We start from the raw sequence: 17,809 nt of genomic DNA on the forward strand, positions 1-17,809 counted from the left end.
CTTCCAGGATTCCGGATGCTGTTGGCGATCTCCCTCGATGCCATAGAATTCGGTACCAGTACCTCACTTTGAAAAGGAGGGGATGTCACGTGACACATCCCAACCCTCTGTGTCCGTGGACAAGCTACACCATAGCAGGGTTTCCGTCAGTCAAGTCAAGTTTAGAATAGCAGTGATCTCGCACTTTTGTGAGTCTATTCGTAGACCGTGCATGCCTAGTCACTTAGCATAGATGCATATCCTCCGGTTGCACACAGCATGATCATCGGAATTCCCATCAGAATCCATTAGCATCAGTTAGGGGAATTTTCCAGTGCATTTAGCCTATTTTCCTATTTATTGGTATTTTCACTTATTATTTTTAAGTGACTTTCCAACAAAAGTAGGTAGGGCAATTTTGCTAAGTTAATATATAAGCAAACCCAAGTTAGCACTTGCAGAGGAGGCAGTAGGAGCCTCCCGCTCAACAGGCAACTTCTCAGCAGTACCCCCCAAAGACCTCTAACGTTTTCTGTTCCCAGCAGTAAAACTCCACCCCTGGCGTTTTCCCTCACTGGCAGTCCTCGCCCTCACCCTCAACACCCTAGCGTTAGCAGATTGTGGATCCATCGCCAGAATTCATCAGCATTAGCGTTTTGCTAATTCGGCCCATTAGCGTTTTTGCCTCCAACAGCCCAACGTTTTTGGCAATAGGCAGAACCAGCCAGCGTTTTTGTCTTCAACCCTCAACTACATCAGATCTACAGCGTTTTCAGCCCTATGACACAGTAGCAAATTCCCCCCAGTCGATTGCAGATGATCCCCCATTTTCAGCCATCAAAACGCAGCCAAAACAGTCATTTTCAGCCACCAAGAAGACCATGAAAATCAGCAGATAAAAGATCTCAGATTTCAGCCATCAAGTCAGCGTCGTCATCACCGTCGTCGTCATCGGCATAGTCCCATTGCATTCGCATTGTACACCTTTGTGCAATCAAAGTAGACCACTCTCGCTTACGAAAGTGGTGCCTTAGGAGGAGGGTTTTACAACTTCTCGGTGTCGTATCTCTTCTCTGTCCTTCTCTCAGTCTCATTCACTTGCACGCACAATCCACTCACTTTGTTCGTGATCATAGCACTCTCTATAACGGAAAGCTCTCTCTTTCCCTTTGAACTAAAAGGAACCTTGAGCAATAAAGATCACTAATCTTGAGAAAATACAACATTCATTCCGCTGCACCTTACACGCAACTTCTAAAAGGAGGGGTGAAAGGGCCAAAGACTTCGGGTCCTCATCGTAAAGGTAATCCCCCTGTTGTCTGGAATGAGCGTCTCGACGAGAGCTTTCGGACACTAAAGCACTTGGTGACAACTGCGCCAATATTGCACATTGTGGATCCTAGCAAACCATTTGTGGTTGAAACGGATGCTAGTGATTATGCTATTGGTGCGGCATTATACCAAGAGGACGTCCTGTTGCGTTTGAAAGTAAGAAGCTTTCTGACGTTGAAATGCGTTATCCAACGTATGAGAAGGAGCTTTACGCAATGTATTTTGTGGGTGTTGTTTGTGTATGATTAGCCATGTCCAATGACAATGAGCCATACTCTCCTAGTTTTAGTTTTCTTGTAGTCGACGCCTTGAGGAAATGGCAACACTACTTGTATGGCTCTACGTTTGTTGCATGGACAGATTGTAACTAAGTCAGACTTTGTAAATAATTAATAATTTTACGAGAAAAGAATTATCTAATTAGTTGTGTGCACATCAGAATAGATCTAGCAGTTTCTGGGGCCTCAGGTGCGCCCAAGTTTGGGCCAGAGCACCTCAGGGAGACCCTAATAGAAAATACCCTGAAGCCCTAGCGATTGGGAAATCGGGTCTTCAATGAAGGGGTAGATAGTAGCCTCAGATTTCAGGCTCAGAAAATTACGCGCGCTAGTGCAAGCACAGGAATGAGATGGGGTCCTTAGAATAATAATCCTAAGGCCTGATTATTTTTACGGCCTTAGGATAAGTTAGTTAAAGTATTCTTAAATGATTTGCGCTGGACCAAATGGCCGGACAAGTGCGAACAGGTAATGCCAGAGCAGTGTTGGTACGGCATTGCGCTGGGTAGCAGCTAACAATTTAATTGGTTGCATCTATGTGTGCAGTTGTGCACTTAATTGCACATTTCATTAACTAGCATAGGATTTTTAAAGTCAAAAGTTGAATGGTTTTTAAATTTTAAAGTAAGTGTGCCACTTGGTACACTTTCCCATGCAATCTCTCTCTCTCTCTCTCTCTCTCTCTCTCTTCATGCTAGCGCCCCCTCTTCTGGGAGGCTATAAGAGAGCAGCCCCTCCCCCTCTAGCGAGGTTGGCAGTGCACTGCCCCCCCTAAGTTGAATGTCCTCTACGCAGTGAAGCTCTCCGTTGAAGCTTGAGAGCAGCACCTTGTGGTGTATGTGGAGCCTCTGTGCACCCATCACCTAGAACAAGGCCTCTCATGGTCATAGGCAGCTGTGGGAGAAGTTTCATCGCGTAAAGTAGTAGAAAACTCTTTTTCTCTCTCTACTAGCTGCTGCAAATTCTCTGTTTTCAGCCCCTAATCACCTGTATTAGGGTGAATTTCAGCAAAGATTTAGTAGGAAACTATTCCTCTCTACCTACTATACACACACACAAAGTTTGGAGCATTTCCGTCGTGAAAAGGACCTCCGTTTCGGCATTGGAATGCGCTCAAGTAACAATTTCTGGTTATGTGCAGAAAATTACAGCAAGCGTGTGTGCGTGTTTTGCATGTTTCTTTCGTGGGTTGACTGCAAGAATGATCATGTCTGAAGAAACATAGTTAGCGGAAGATAGACTCTCATTTTTGAGAGCTTCCGATGAGTTTTGTGGAAGAAAGACTCTCATCTACGAGAGCTTCCCAAAATCTCACAGAAGAGGAAAGATCCTCTTAGTAGTCAGGAGAGTAGTTCTTCTACTCTCTCAATCAGAAGAAGAAGGAGGACAAGAAAGAATAGAGGACGGGCTTTCGCCCCGTTCCTGTGCTTGTAAAGAATTCTCCCTTAGTAATAAAGATATTCTCTTTATGGGGGGGGACCAGCCCATCTTCTGGTCCCCAATGATGTGTCAAGCTTTCTCTCTTTCTCTTCAAAGTCTCTTGAGTATATAAATTGCATTTAACGGTCAGTTTTCGCTTCTGTATTTTTGTGACAGTGGTATCAGAGCAAGGTCATCTTTCTCTTCCTTAAGGGATTGACGACTCTTGGCAGACTGCAGAAATGGGAGGACGCGAGATAGAGTTCTCTCTCCTTCAACAACAGTTGGAAGAGTTGCAAAAAGCTCTCTCCCATCCAGAAGTCCAAAAGATTCTCCATACTCTTGAGAAAGGGAAGGAGAAAATGCCGATGGGGTCAGGAGAAATCCCGCTGAACTCAAAGGCACCAGAACCAAGGAAAGATCCGTTGATTGGAACCTCCCGCATGCACGAGAGGCACAGGAAACCTCCAGAACGTCATGTGCGGTTTAACCCAAAGGTTCAAGAGCAGGATCCCCCTGATTCCCCTCAGTTCTCTTTCATGAAGGATTTGGATGACATCGTTGCTCCGGAAGACATGTTTCTTGACGATCCTTTGCAGCAAGAAGTGCATTCAAGGGAAAAGACTCCTGTCCATAAGGAGTCTAAGCATAGAAAGAAGGAGCATCATAAGAAGAAGCACCACATGCAGAAAACATTCAAGTCGGGAGACAAAGATGTGAAATTCGACACCTACAATGGGCGGCGTGATAATGACGGAGCGTTGGCTTTCATCCGCCAATTCGAAGTTGCATTTGCTGAAGGGAATTTTAAAGAAAGATCCAAGCTTCGCCATGTTAGTATGTACTTCAAAGGCACCGCCAGCAGTCGGTGGTTAACCCTTATCCTAGAAGATCGTAAACCCCAAGATTGGACTGCTTTCAAGAAGGAGTTCTACGCACAGTTCCTTCCTCCAGACTATGAGGAAGAGGTAAAGAAAGAATGGGATCGACTTTCACCGTCGAAGAACGAAACTGTTCCACTCTATGTGGATAGGTTTTGGGACGTTCTCTTGAAAGTCACTCCATTCAAGAAGATTGACGATTCGGAAAAGATGCGCAAGTTTGAAGCAGGATTGCATGAAGCCTTGCAAAAGGCTATGAAGATTTACCCTCGAGGTAACTTGCAGATACTTATGGAATCAGCCCGCATAGCTGATGGAATACATGACAAGGGTACTCCCAGGAAGATGGAGCAAAGCACTTACCATGCCAAGCAGAAGGCTCTCCATGAGCAGCCTACCTCTACTTCTTCTTCTCAAAAGAAGAAAAGAACCGCCTTCGAAGCAGAAGCAAAGCCAAATCAGCCCAAGAAATGGAGATATCTCTCTCCTGCTCAGTTGCGAACTTACATTAGTGAAGGAAGATGCTTCAAGTGTGGACAAGTTGGTCATATGAAGGGTGACTGTCCTACCAAACCTCCACAACCACCCTCTTCCAATGCAGTCCCAGATGTACACGGAAATACAACCCAAGGATGGAAAAGAAAGAGCTCTTCTTAAAGCATGGGGTAGCATCAACAACCAACGGGCTCTCATTTTGTTTGACCCTGGCAGTACAGACAACTTCATCTCTACCAAGCTACCTGATGACCTGAACTTGCAGCCCAACCGTTTTGGAGTTTCTATTCAAGCACAATCCGCTTTCAAAGGGCAGAACTCAAACTCTACTCCAATCATAGGGAAGTTGACTCTAAAGGTCGACGACTACAAAGATCAAGAGTCTTTCTTACTAGCTTCACTTGAAGGATGCGATGTTATCTTGGGAATGCCTTGGCACTACAAGATGCATCCCATTCCGGACTATGTTCAGAAAACCTTATCATTTGCTCATAAAGGAAAGGAGTATCTTGTACTTGCAGATGCAAGTGATTGGCGTATTCCTATCGCCAATCACATTGCCATCAAGAAAGAAATGAAAAAGTGTGTTTCAGCGTACTTGATTTTTGCAAGAGAGAGAGATGTGTCTGTTTCACAACTTTCTTCCTCTTTAGAGCAAAAAAGACTTAAGATATTAGAAAGTTATAAAGATTGCTTTGCAGATGAACTTCCAAATGACCTCCCACCTTCGCGACCTGAGGATCATACAATTGATTTGATCCCAGGAAGTTCTCCTCCAAATCAGCCCCCTTATCGAGTTAGTCTAATGCAGCAAGAGGAAATTCTCAAGCAGGTTAACGAACTTTTGGAGAAGGGCTTAATAAGGCCTAGTACTTCTCCATATTGTTCACCTGTCTTGCTAGTACAGAAAAAGGATGGCACATTCCGCATGTGCATAGATTATAGATCTCTAAACAAGATCACAATCAAGAATCGATTTCCAATCCCTCGGATTGACGACATTCTTGACAAGTTACAAGGAGCAAGTGTTTTTAGTCGTATAGACTTGAAGAGCGGTTATCATCAAATCCGCATAGCTCCTCAGGATGTGCATAAGACTTCATTTAGAACAACCTTCGGGTTGTATGAATTCTTAGTGATGCCTTTTGGACTCACTAATGCACCAGCCACATTCAATAGAATGATGGATAGAATCTTCCACTCATATAGAAGCTTCACAGGCGTTTTCTTTGATGACGTCTTAATCTTCTCAGAGACGGAAGACGAACACTATAAGCATCTCGCCTTAGTGTTTGAAGAATTACGCAAACACAAATTATTTGTGAATGCTAAGAAGAGTGAGTTCTTTCTAAAAGAAATCCACTATTTGGGCCATATAGTATCTCACAATCAGGTGAGAATGGACCCTGATAAGATTCAAGCAGTTGTAGAATGGCCTACGCCAACTACAGTACATGATGTACGAAGTTTCCTTGGCCTCTGTTCCTATTATCGGTGTTTTATTCGAGCTTTTGCCGCGATAGCAGGTCCCCTCCATGACCTGACAAAGAAGCGGATTCCATTCCATTGGGGGTCTAGACAAAAACAAGCTTTCGAAAAGCTTAAGTATCTACTCAGTCACGGACCTGTTCTCACCGTCCCTCATCTTCGCAAACGTTTCGAGGTATACTGCGATGCATCTGGAGATTGTGTAGGAGCAGTTTTGAACCAAGAGGGTCACGCGATAGCCTATGAAAGTCGGCGCCTTAAAGATGCAGAGTTGCATGTCTCCATATACGAGAAAGAGCTAATGGCAGTAATTCATGCTCTTTCCATTTGGAAACACTATCTATTAGGAGCTGATTTTATTATCAAGACAGATCATCAAAGTCTTCGCTACTTTCTCACAGAGAGAAAGTTATCAGAAAAGCAGATGAGATGGGCCAACTTTCTTTCAATGTTCCATTTTCAGATTTTACATACTTCTGGAACGAAGAATGCAGTTGCAGATGCTCTCTCCAAGCGTCCAAAGATCAATGCACTAACAACAATTTATCATGAGGAACTAGAATCTCTCAGCGAGATGTATCCTCAAGATCCAGACTTCGCTACAATTTGGGCAGATCTTAAAGCTGGTCACTCAAAGCCACCTTATTCCATCAGGGATAATACACTCTATCGTCAACAAGCAATATGCATAGCTCAGCCCTTACGACAGAAGGTGATGGATGAAGCACATAATTCTCCTTATGCTGGGCATCGGGGAATTGCTTCCACCACTAGTGCCCTCGAAAGGTATTTCTTTTGGCCAACACTCTGTGCGGACATTGAAAAACATGTACGTGAGTGTTTAGTCTGCCAAAAAGTAAAATATGACAGACATAAAGTTTATGGCAAGCTTCAGCCGCTCCCTATGCCTAACACGCCATGGGAAAGTATTGCCATGGATTTTATTACGGATCTTCCTCGATCCAAGAATGGAATGATGCAATCTGGACTATAGTAGACAGATTCAGTAAGCAAGCATATTTTCTTCCAGTAAAGAAGACGATCAAAGCTGATCACATGGCTAGAATATTTCTAGCTCAGATTTTTAAACACCATGGATTGCCAAAGACTATTGTCAGCGATAGAGATCCCCGCATGACTAGTCTATTTTGGCAGGCATTGTTTGAAAACTTGGGAACTAAGCTTGACTTTTCATCAGCTTATCATCCTCAAACAGATGGTCAAAGCGAAATCGCTAATGCCACTGTTTTAGATATCCTCAAGTGCTATGTTTCGGAACGACAATCCGAATGGGAACAGTACTTACCAATCGTTGAGTTTGCGTATAATAATACCATACATTCCTCAACTGGTAAGCTCCCTTCGAAATTATTTATGGGAAGCCACTCTTACTTCCTATTATGGTTACCAAGGTCACTTACGCACCTGTTGGTACAATGCCCTGAACTGGACAATCTCAGAAGCTCAATACGACCCTGTTTGGAACATGCTAGACGGCTGTTAAACAATCCTAGCGGTGAAGATACCGAAGTGTTACTCTTGGGAGGGGAGATTAGCGGAAAGCGATTGCCAGGTTGGGTTGTCCCTCGTGGGGCCCATAATGGTCGTCGTGGACCGCAGCTGAGGAGTGCCTATGCAGATAACGTTGCAGCATTCCTCTGCGGGGCCGTACCGCGATACTACAATGCTCTGGCCCATGAGGGTGTTTGAAGCTCGTAGGGCTTGTAGTTATTGCGTACGGTGCGGTCTCGCCTAACATGGTCCTGGGGCTTTCCGAGCGGGCCTTGGTGACCATGGTTGGCCGGATCGGGATGCCTCCTTTGAGCCGACGCCCACTTTGGGTATGGCAGTCCTACTGGACATCCGCTGGACGGGGGCCTTTTTCTACCAGGCGAAAATCCTCGAGTACCTGGGCAGGATTTAGCACGGTCTGTGAGTTACAAGGGTCTGTCCCTCTCTCTCAGCCTTGGTCCTTAAGTGCATCACTGAATTCGTTTGGTGATTTCCCGACATTACCCTCGGGTGGCGTGACTAACAAGGGAACATGGACTGACTAACATGGCATGAAAAGACTTTTTACTCCCCCGAGGGGAAACTTGCTTCCATTCCCCGTTGACATGCCACGATACGGCATGGAGGCGCTTTTCCCCTTGTCGGCAAGTCCGCAAGATAACTTGTCTTTGACTCGTTTGCGTGCACGCGAAGCAAAGGCAGTTCCTTGTTGGCTTGCCGGCTCTAGCCCAAAAAAGTAAAAAGTAAAAAGTATGGTTACCAAAGAAAACAACTTCGCCGCAGATGAATTTGTGCGCAATATTGATATTGCCCATCAACAAGTAAAGCAAGCGATTCTTCGTACTCAAGAGCAACAGAAGAGAAAAGCAGACAAGCACAGAAGGAATCTCAATCTAGAAAAAGGACAATATGTCTTGCTTCGGTTTGAGAAAGCTAGATTCAAAAAGCGGGTCGGCTAAGGGAAAATTGTCAAACTTTCCCATAGATTTTACGGCCCTTTCAAAATTACAGATAAAGTCAATGACGTGACTTTTAGATTGGATTTGCCTTCTCACTGGCGCATCCATAATGCTTTTCACGTCAGTCTCCTCCGACCATATGTTGGACCTCCTCCAGTGGCTCCAGTACAAGAAGATCCTCCAGAAGTCGAAGAGACTGAGGAAATCCTTCAACCTGAACAGATAATACACCACTCGGAGAGACAACTCAAGTCGGGGAGTCTACATCGAAAGTATTTAGTCAAGTTTAAGAATTACACTCCTTTAGATGCAAAGTGGATGACTGAGTCCGATCTTAAGGACTACCCAGACATCTTGCACAGTTATGTTGACGCTCTACAGTTGAGGTCAACTGTTTAGAACCAAGAGGGATGTAACTAAGTCAGACTTTGTAAATAATTAATTTATTTACGAGAAAAGAATTATCTAATTAGTTTTGTGCACATCAGAATAGATCTAGCAGTTTTTGGGGACTTAGGTGCGCCCAAGTTTGGGCCAGAGCACCTCAGGGAGACCCTAGCAGAAAATACCCTGAAGCCCTAGCGATTGGAAAATCGGGTCTTCAATGAAGGGGTAGATAGTAGCTTCAGATTTCAGGCTCAGAAAATTACGTGCGCTTGTGCAAGCACATGAATGAGATGGGGTCCTTAGAATAATAACCCTAAGGCCTGATTATTTTTACGGCCTTAGGATAAGTTAGTTAAAGTATTCTTAAATGATTTGCGCTGGACCAAATGGCCGGACAAGTGTGAACAGGTAATGCCAGAGCAGTGTCGGTATGGCATTGCGCTGGGACCAGCTAACAATTTAATTTGTTGCATCTATGTGTGCAGTTGTGCACTTAATTGCACATTTCATTAACTAGCATAGGATTTTTAAAGTCAAAAGTTGAATGGTTTTTAAAGTTTAAAGTAAGTGTGCCACTTGGCACACTTTCCCATGCAATCTCTCTCTCTCTCTCTCTCTCTCTCTCTCTCTCTCTCTCTCTCTCTCTCTCTCTCTTCATGCTAGCGCCTCCTCTTCTGGGAGGCTATAAGAGAGCAGCCCCCCCCCCTCTAGCGAGGTTGGCAGTGCACTAACCCCCCTAAGTTGAATGTCCTCTACGCAGTGAAGCTCTCCATTGAAGCTTGAGAGCAGCACCTTGTGGTGTATGTGGAGCCTCTGTGCACCCATCACCTAGAAAAGGCCTCTCATGGTCATAGGCAGCTGTGGGAGAAGTTTCATAGCGTAAAGTAGTAGAAAACTCTTTTTCTCTCTCTACTAGCTGCTGCAAATTCTCTGTTTTCAGCCCCTAATCACCTGTATTAGGGTGAATTTCAGCAAAGCTTTAGTAGGAAACTATTCCTCTCTACCTACTATACACACACACAAAGTTTGGAGCATTTCCGTCGTGAAAAGGACCTCCGTTTCGGCATTGGAACGCGCTCAGGTAACAATTTCTGGTTATGTGCAGAAAATTACAGCAAGCGTGTGTGCGTGTATTTTGCATGTTTCTTTCGTGGGTTGACTGTAGGAATGATCATGTCCGAAGAGACATAGTTAGCGGAAGATAGACTCTCGTTTTTGAGAGCTTCCGATGAGTTTTGTGGAAGATAGACTCTCATGTACGAGAGCTTTCCAAAATCTCACAGAAGAGGAAAGATCCTCTTAGTAGTCAGGAGAGTAGTTCTTCTACTCTCTCAGTCAGAAGAAGGAGGACAAGAAAGAATAGAGGACGGGCTTTCGCCCCGTTCCTGTGCTTGTAAAGAATTCTCCCTTAGTAATAAAGATATTCTCTTTATGGGGGGGGACCAGCCCATCTTCTGGTCCCCAATGATGTGTCAAGATTTCTCTCTTTCTCTTCAAAGTCTCTTGAGTATATAAATTGCATTTAACAGTCAGTTTTCGCTTCCGTATTTTTTGTGACACAGATCATCACTCCTTGCGCTAGATCTGTGATCAGGGTGATCTAAGAGGTTGGAAGGCTAGATGGGTTGAGCTTATGCAAGAGTTTGACTTTGAGATCCGTTATAGAAAACAATCCAGCAATCGAGTTGCCGATGCACTCAGTAGGATTCTTGAGGTTAATGCCTTGTCTATGGCTGAAATCTCGACGGATTTCTATCTCTCTCTCCGAGGGCTATGTCGTTCCGATGGCCATTTTGGCAAGATATGGAACGAGGTTGAAGCGGGGCATGACTTGCACACAGGCTTGGGTGGTCCGAAGACCCAAGTGAGTCGTGCTGGAGAGACGAGACAGCGACAATATTCCATTAGAGGTGGACTATTGTTTAGAAATTGTAAAGTCTGCGGGCCAGAAATCGATGAGATTCGACAAAGGATTTTGTGCGAATGCCACGATGTTCCTAGCACTGGGCACCCAGGCATCCAAAGAACTTTGGCTTTGATCAAGCGATATTTCTATTGGCCAAGAATGCGCTCTTACATAGAGAGCTATGTGAAGAGATGCGCTCAGTGTCAGGTCAATAAGGCAGAGCGCCTTAGGAAAGCTGGCGTGCTACATCCATTGGAAATCCCAGATGCCAAGTGGCAGAGTATCTCCATGGACTTCATCGTTGGTTTGCCAAATACTAGTCGGGGCAATGACGCTATTTGGGTTGTGGTCGATAGACTCACAAAAATGGCGAAGTTTATACCAACGAAGTCGACAGTAAAGAGCCATGAGTTGGCGATTTTATTTGTCGATCAGCTTTACAAGCTGTATGGTCTGCCAGAGGATATCGCCAGTGATCGAGATACTAAGTTCACTGGCCGATTTTGGCGAGATGTATTTGCTCATCTCCAGACGAAGTTGAGTATGTCATCTTCCGACCATCCTGAGTCTGATGGACAAACTGAGAGGATGAATCAGACGTTAGAGGACATATTGAGAGCCTATGTCTCTCACAGGCAGTCTGACTGGGAAAGGTATCTTCCACAGTTGGAGTTTGCCTACAATAGTAGCAAGCATTCTGCTTACTGGATTTAGCCTGTTCATGCTGATGTATGGATTTGAGCCTAAATCCCCAATTGCTATTGGCTTAGAGAAAGTCAAGGAACGCCAAGCTCGTGATTTCCTGTATGACATGCAAGAAATGCTCGAATTGGCTAAGGATAGTATAAGAACGGCTCATGATCGAGTCACTACTTAGGGCTAATCAAAAGAGATCTCCAAGGACTCTAGATGTGGGACAATGGGTCTATCTGAAGATACCCAAGGATTCCAAGACTATGCGAACAGGAAAGCATTATAAGCTTTCAACTAGATATTGTGGTCCGTTCTTGATCACAAAGAAAATTGGCCAAGTTGCCTACAAACTGGCTCTTCCTTCGGATGTTAGTGTACATCCAGTGTTTCATGTCAGCCGCCTTAAAGTAAAATTGGGCGAAGCCGACGTTGTTGTGCCTATCGAGGAAAATGTATGGCAAGATATACAAACTGAGTATATTCCTCGAGAACCAGAGGCAGTTTTAGATCATCGTACCCGTCATTTGCGCCAAAAGGCTTATGACGAGTACTTAATTAAATGGAAGGGTCAATTTGAAAGGTTTGCTACTTAGGAACCAGTGAGGGCTCTAAAAGCTCAGTATCCCCACTTCATTGATGAGGACATCAATGGTTCTTAAGGGGGAAGTATGTTATGTCCCGCTCTTGGGAGAGGGGATCTAGCCTAGATGCCGTCGGGATGGGCGTCCAGTGTCCGGGCAGACGTAGTGTGAACACGGCTAGTGTGGCCGGCCATTATTATAAAAGGGAGGCCAAGGCCTCATTTGCAGTTATCGACCCCCACTGGCAGAGTGCCAGTGGTTAGCCCGCGAGGCTAGGAGTGCGCGAGGTCACCTCGAGGAGGTGAGGTCGGGTGGTATGGGACGCTCGGTCTTACAGGTGCACGCCTACGTCCTCGGACGCTGGCCCCAACACGGGGAGAGCTGCCGGAAGATCCACTCTCCTCGTTCGGTTTAGAAGGAGCAAGAGCCGCCTATGACCTGTGCTCGTGGAATTCCAGATTTTAAATCCCAGTTTATCTGATGAGCGGGGTTGCTCTGGAACCAAGTCGAGGAATCATCTGGTTGAGCGTGTTCGCTCTGAGAATCTTACGAAGGGAAGGAAATCTTCCTCTTTTCAACGCTCTTCTGCGCACCATGATGTTCGGACACGAGAATCTCTATGTGAGATGTGGTTAGTCGCTCTGTGTTCTCTACTGAGAAGTGATTTTCTGATGGTCATTGATCATCAAGTACGCTATGTACTAAAGTAGCAAGTTACGGTTGCAGTACACGCTTCTCCGTGAGCGAGTCAAGTAATGTACTCTTATCTTCCAAGACGGAAAGAACTACCTTCACCACATATGGGAGAACATCCCTGAGAATCAAAGCGGGTTTGCTATATTGTGAACTGAGTTTGATGTTTAGAAAATGCTATGGCTAGAATCTTATCTGCCTAAGATTTTGCAAGCCATCAAGGTGACTTTTTTTTTTTTTATTTGATGATCTCCGCAAGGAAGAGACGCTAATGAGCGTCAGGAAGACATTGCCGATGCTACGAACCCAAAGAAGGAAAAGATAGAAAGAAGTGTCGCTGTGCACAAGGGATCTTTGAATCGGAACAATCGACCTTGTAAGGTGCAACGGAAGTGAATGTTGAACTTTGCTCAAGATGAGTGCTCCGATTCCCGAAGTGTGCTTAAGGGTTCCTTTTACTTACGAAAGGGAGAGCCTTCTGTTCCTTTAGTGCGAGAGTGCAAATGATCACAAACAAAGCGGTAAACACTGTGAGTGAAGGTGCTGTGACTGAGAGATAGAGAGAAGTATACGACACCAGAATGTTGTCAAACCCTCCTAAACTTTCCTTATCGATTGGTCTTAATCTAGTATATCCTACACAACAATTTTTTTTTTCAGCAACTATGGGCAGGCTTTCTTACACTTTCATTGTATTTGCCCTAATCTTGCATTTGAGCTTAAGGTACTGGCTAAAGAGTCTCTTTCTTTTTGTTTTTGAAGAAATTGTTTTCTATCATTATTGGTATTTTGAGTGTTGGGGATGTCCATTACAGGTCATTTGTGGTGGGGGTGTGAGAGGTGCCAACAATGTCAGGGGAAATATCCCTATTTTGAAGCTTAAGATGTAATTTACGGTTTTCTAATTGATTTCGCCTCTAACTTCCTAATAATCTGTTTTCCATAGGTCCAGAAAGAGATGAACAAGGCAAATCAGGTATGACCAATACTTCCTGCTGTTTTAAGCAAAGCAACACACTCTTTTTGGTAAACTAAATGTTCACGATGGTTATTACAGAAGGGAACAAATACAAGGGTAGCATATACATGGTCTTTGAATATATGGATCATGATCTTACAGGCTTATCTGATCGTCCAGGGATGAGATTCACAATACCGCAAGTAAAGGTATCTAATATGACAAATGCCGAAGTTAAGTGTTTACTTGTGAATATCAAGTTTGTCTCTAGTTTCTTAGCTTAAAGAAGAAACACATTATGATAATCATCGGTTCAATTCTGTCGGGCCGTTTGTGTTTCTTCTCTTGTTTACATAATTTCTCCACCTCTTCATAGCGTGCTTGTATTTCATCTCTTGTTTTTGTGTTTTGAGAAGTAGCTCTCTCTGAATTTGCGAAGTTATACCGATCAGAAAGTTGTATAATTGCTTGCCAATGACGAGCCTTCTTTTGCTTTTGTTGCAGTGTTATATGAGGCAACTTTTGACTGGGCTGCACTACTGTCATATCAATCAGGTTTTGCACCGGGATATTAAAGGTAGTGGTTAACATCAGAAATCTCTCTGGTTGCTAGTTTTTAAATTAACCGTTTTTTCTTTTCTCAAGTGTGGTGATATTGGTCTTGCTTTGTAGGTTCTAATCTACTGATAGACAACAATGGAATTTTAAAGCTAGCGGACTTTGGACTGGCAAGGTCATTTACAGGGGACCAAAATGCAAAATTGACCAACCGTGTTATAACCCTTTGGTACAGGTAAGCAGTTGAATTTGCTACTGGAAATTATTAAAATACCCCTGAAATTCTCAAAAATATACTTGTACCAATTTTGGATGGATTGCTTCAATTTTTGCATAGCTTATTCTTCCTGGTGGTAGAGATCTATCTTCAGGTGTCTTAATTAGAACTTTTCACCGATGAGTCCAGAAATAAAGGTATCTGTGTCTACAAATAATGAACCATTTCATCTCAAGGGCCCACAACACCATCTAAAATCCTAGTTCTTTCATATCTTTCTATGAAGAGCTGCAAAAAAAAGGGCGCACATTGGAGGGGTATTTTTCGAAAAATTTGATGGATTTTTTGGGAATTTTCAAAATTTGAGGTATATTTCACGAATTTCCACAGATTTCAGGGGTATTTTGATAATTTTCTCTTTTACTGTCTATCGTTCATTTTATTGGATCCTGATGTTAACAAGATGAGATTCATCCTTGACCATAAAGTTGAGGTTTCTTGTTAAAACAGGCCTCCAGAACTGCTACTGGGCTCAACAAAGTATGGGCCTGCTGTTGACATGTGGTCCGTTGGCTGTATATTTGCAGAACTTTTGTTTGGAAAGCCGATTTTGCCAGGAAAAAATGAGGTATTTGTGTGGTTTAGCTGAGGACTGCTCGTCTTCGTCTTCATTATGTTTGGATCTTGGAGTATTCAAGGTCAGCACTTCAAAATAAGCACGAGGCCACCTGGTGCATCTCAAAGCATTGCGATAGGAAGCAGACACAATTTTCCTTTAAGCTTGCTACCTTATGTGCAGGTTGAGCAACTGAATAAAATCTTTGAGCTTTGTGGATCTCCAGACGAGTCTGTATGGCCTGGCGTGTCTAAGCTTCCATGGTTTGTTCAGTTTAAGCCAGCTAGACCAATGAAGCGCCGTGTAAAGGATGTGTTTAAACAGTATGTAAACCCCTTGTTCAAGAGCTGCTTTAATTGTATTTGAATGATATGATATCCTGATTAAGTTTTCTTTTTGTTCTTTGATGAGCAGCTTTGATCGGCATGCCTTGGATTTGGTGGAGAGGCTTTTGACTTTAGATCCAGCTCAGGTGAAGCTTCATTAAGCTGACAAATAATGGTTTTTTTAATATAAAAATTCCAATGAATCACTATATGAACACTTGAACTGACGACCAATCAGAAACATTTCTTTTGAATGAATTTAAAAACTGAGACAAAAAGATTGGGGTTTGATTGAAGGCGCTCCTTCGTATTGTTTTAAGCTTCATATATAGACCGTTTTAGGTGTGCCGTATGGAATCCAATGTATGAAATCCTTGGGGGGTCTGATCTGTACTTATCCCTTACGTCCATACCTGTCCGAGTCTGACGCATGGTTGCCATATGGAAAAACTATGGTAAATGGTAAATACTCATGGTAAATGGTAGCTGACATTTCAAACCAACTTGGGAGAGCCCTTGAAAAACATTTAGATCGTGGATTGCGGCAATCTGAATAAATTTTTGAAAAAGTATTCCCTTCAAAAGACATTCAGAACCTGAAAGATGCTGGTACTTTTGGGTTAAATATATGTTTGACATGATCTGCAGAGAATGACTGCGAAAGATGCCCTTGATGCAGAGTATTTTTGGAATGATCCTTTACCATGCCATCCAAGCAGGTTAGGACCTTAAAAATTTGAGTTGAGAGTTTGTTTAGAATGTTAAAACGTTTTTTTCTGCTTGGAACAGCCTTCCGAAGTATGAGGCATCTCATGAATATCAAACAAAGAAAAAGAGGCAGCAACAGAGGCAACAGCAAGAGGAGCTGGCGAAACGGCAGAAGACTCAGCATCCGCAGCCCCATAGTCGGCTGCCTCCAATGCAGCAACAAGTCCAAGGACACATTGCCATGAGGCCAGGTCCCAGCCAAGCTGTTCACAATGCAGTTCCTGCTGCTGGAGGCCATCATTATGCAGGACAGAGGGTCCCTGGTGGTCCCCAAAATAGGTACCCTCAGACTGGGGGCCGTCCGCCCCATGCAGGCCCTAATATGAACTACAATCAAAACAGAGGAGGTCAAGGTAGTGGCTATAATACGACACAGAGTGGAGGATACGGTCCTCCTCCAGCTGCTGCGCAGCTGGGAAGAGGCCCTGCTGGATATGCTGGTGGGAACCCTGCCTTTGGGCAAGGCAGTACGTATGCTAGTGCTGGTGGTAGCAGAGGTCCGAATAACCCTGGTAATGGGCGTCCTCAACCATATGGTTGAGAAGATGGGCATTGAGTAAAGGCTGATCTTTCAACCATTTGCAGTTTTTGCGCATGGTGCACCGCAGGAATTGAGACCGCCATTATTTTTGGTCCTTTTTGAGAATGTGCTACTATGTCTGGTCCATGTTGGTGAGGGCATATTGGACGATCAAATATTCTCAAACAAGCACTTCTGTCCATATGACTCTTATCCACTGGTAGCATGCGACTCATTTCTGAGACCAACATGCAAATCTCTTTTGTGCCTGTTGAGAGTTGAAAAATATTTCAGAAGGGATGAAGATGCATCGTGTTTTGGTGGAGGGCAGTGGAGGTCCGAGGACTCGTGGTCAAGAAAATGTGCAATAATTTTGGTCGCCATGTGTTGCTTCATCTTGAGGTCCTGATTCTTTTTTGTTAATGACGTCTTTCTTTCAAGACCCAACTGGGTACCACCTTTTGTACATATGTCCACAGATGAGAAGGTTTTTGCTTCGCTTCCTTTTCTTGTTTGCCAATCTTCCTCACTGGCAATAAAGAATTTTGTGTCACAAACACATTACACTAACATTTCCCAGCAAGGCTATTAAGGTGAGTTATGAATCTCCTCAGCATCATGAGGTTGTACTTAAATGCAAGCAAGTTAAAAATAAATTGTCTTACAGTTCCAAAGCTTGTTTGCATGCGCACATTGCGTGCGCGTGCGTGCGTGCGTGCATGCATGCGAGAGAGAGAGAGAGAGAGAGAGAGAGAGAGAGAGAGAGAGAGAGAGAGAGAGATGCTACTTTGCCCAAGGTGGATAGAGCTTTTGTAGGCCTATCAGAGCTAGAGAGCTTCATTATCACTTCCTGATTAGGGTCCATTGATGTATCCTGTGCGTGTTTTGGGATTTTTGCTCATGAGCTTATTGTACATCTTTCAGGAATTTTTTGCATATGGAAATATGGTCAATTTTATGTAATGCAAAGGGTAACACGCCCCACTTTTTGAGAGAGAGAGAAAGAGAGCCATGGTTGTATTGTAATAGTTAAATGTGGGTATCTATGCTTGATTTTCTATAACCCACTTAGAGGTGGCTGTTTTTGCTTGCTTTCACCTTCTCTTCAGAGTTGTGGCTGCATGCATCTTGAAGCACCAGCTCCAACCGTAGAGAGTATTCTCTCACACATTGCTTTGAAGTGGGTCACATCAATCAATTGCATGGCAAGTCCTACATTTGTGGATTGGACGATCATCTCATT

General features: G+C 43.9%; 1 protein-coding gene across 1 annotated transcript in view; it reads left to right on the forward strand.

Moving 5' to 3' along the window:
* Positions 1-17,240, forward strand: part of LOC147420479 (cyclin-dependent kinase C-2-like) — an 86,013-nt gene extending 68,773 nt beyond the window's left edge. The window contains exons 4-12 of the mRNA XM_086505151.1: positions 13,550-13,579; positions 13,661-13,770; positions 14,066-14,138; positions 14,234-14,354; positions 14,847-14,964; positions 15,136-15,275; positions 15,367-15,424; positions 15,927-15,997; positions 16,068-17,240. Coding sequence (XP_086361277.1) covers positions 13,550-13,579; positions 13,661-13,770; positions 14,066-14,138; positions 14,234-14,354; positions 14,847-14,964; positions 15,136-15,275; positions 15,367-15,424; positions 15,927-15,997; positions 16,068-16,587 — 1,241 coding nt within the window. The 3' untranslated portion in view covers positions 16,588-17,240. The remainder of the gene's footprint in view (positions 1-13,549; positions 13,580-13,660; positions 13,771-14,065; positions 14,139-14,233; positions 14,355-14,846; positions 14,965-15,135; positions 15,276-15,366; positions 15,425-15,926; positions 15,998-16,067) is intronic.
* The last annotated feature ends 569 nt before the right edge of the window (positions 17,241-17,809 follow it).

The sequence above is a fragment of the Adiantum capillus-veneris genome, chromosome 28 (assembly GCF_014529385.1).
Source record: "Adiantum capillus-veneris isolate H3 chromosome 28, ASM1452938v2, whole genome shotgun sequence".
NCBI lineage: Eukaryota > Viridiplantae > Streptophyta > Polypodiopsida > Polypodiales > Pteridaceae > Adiantum > Adiantum capillus-veneris.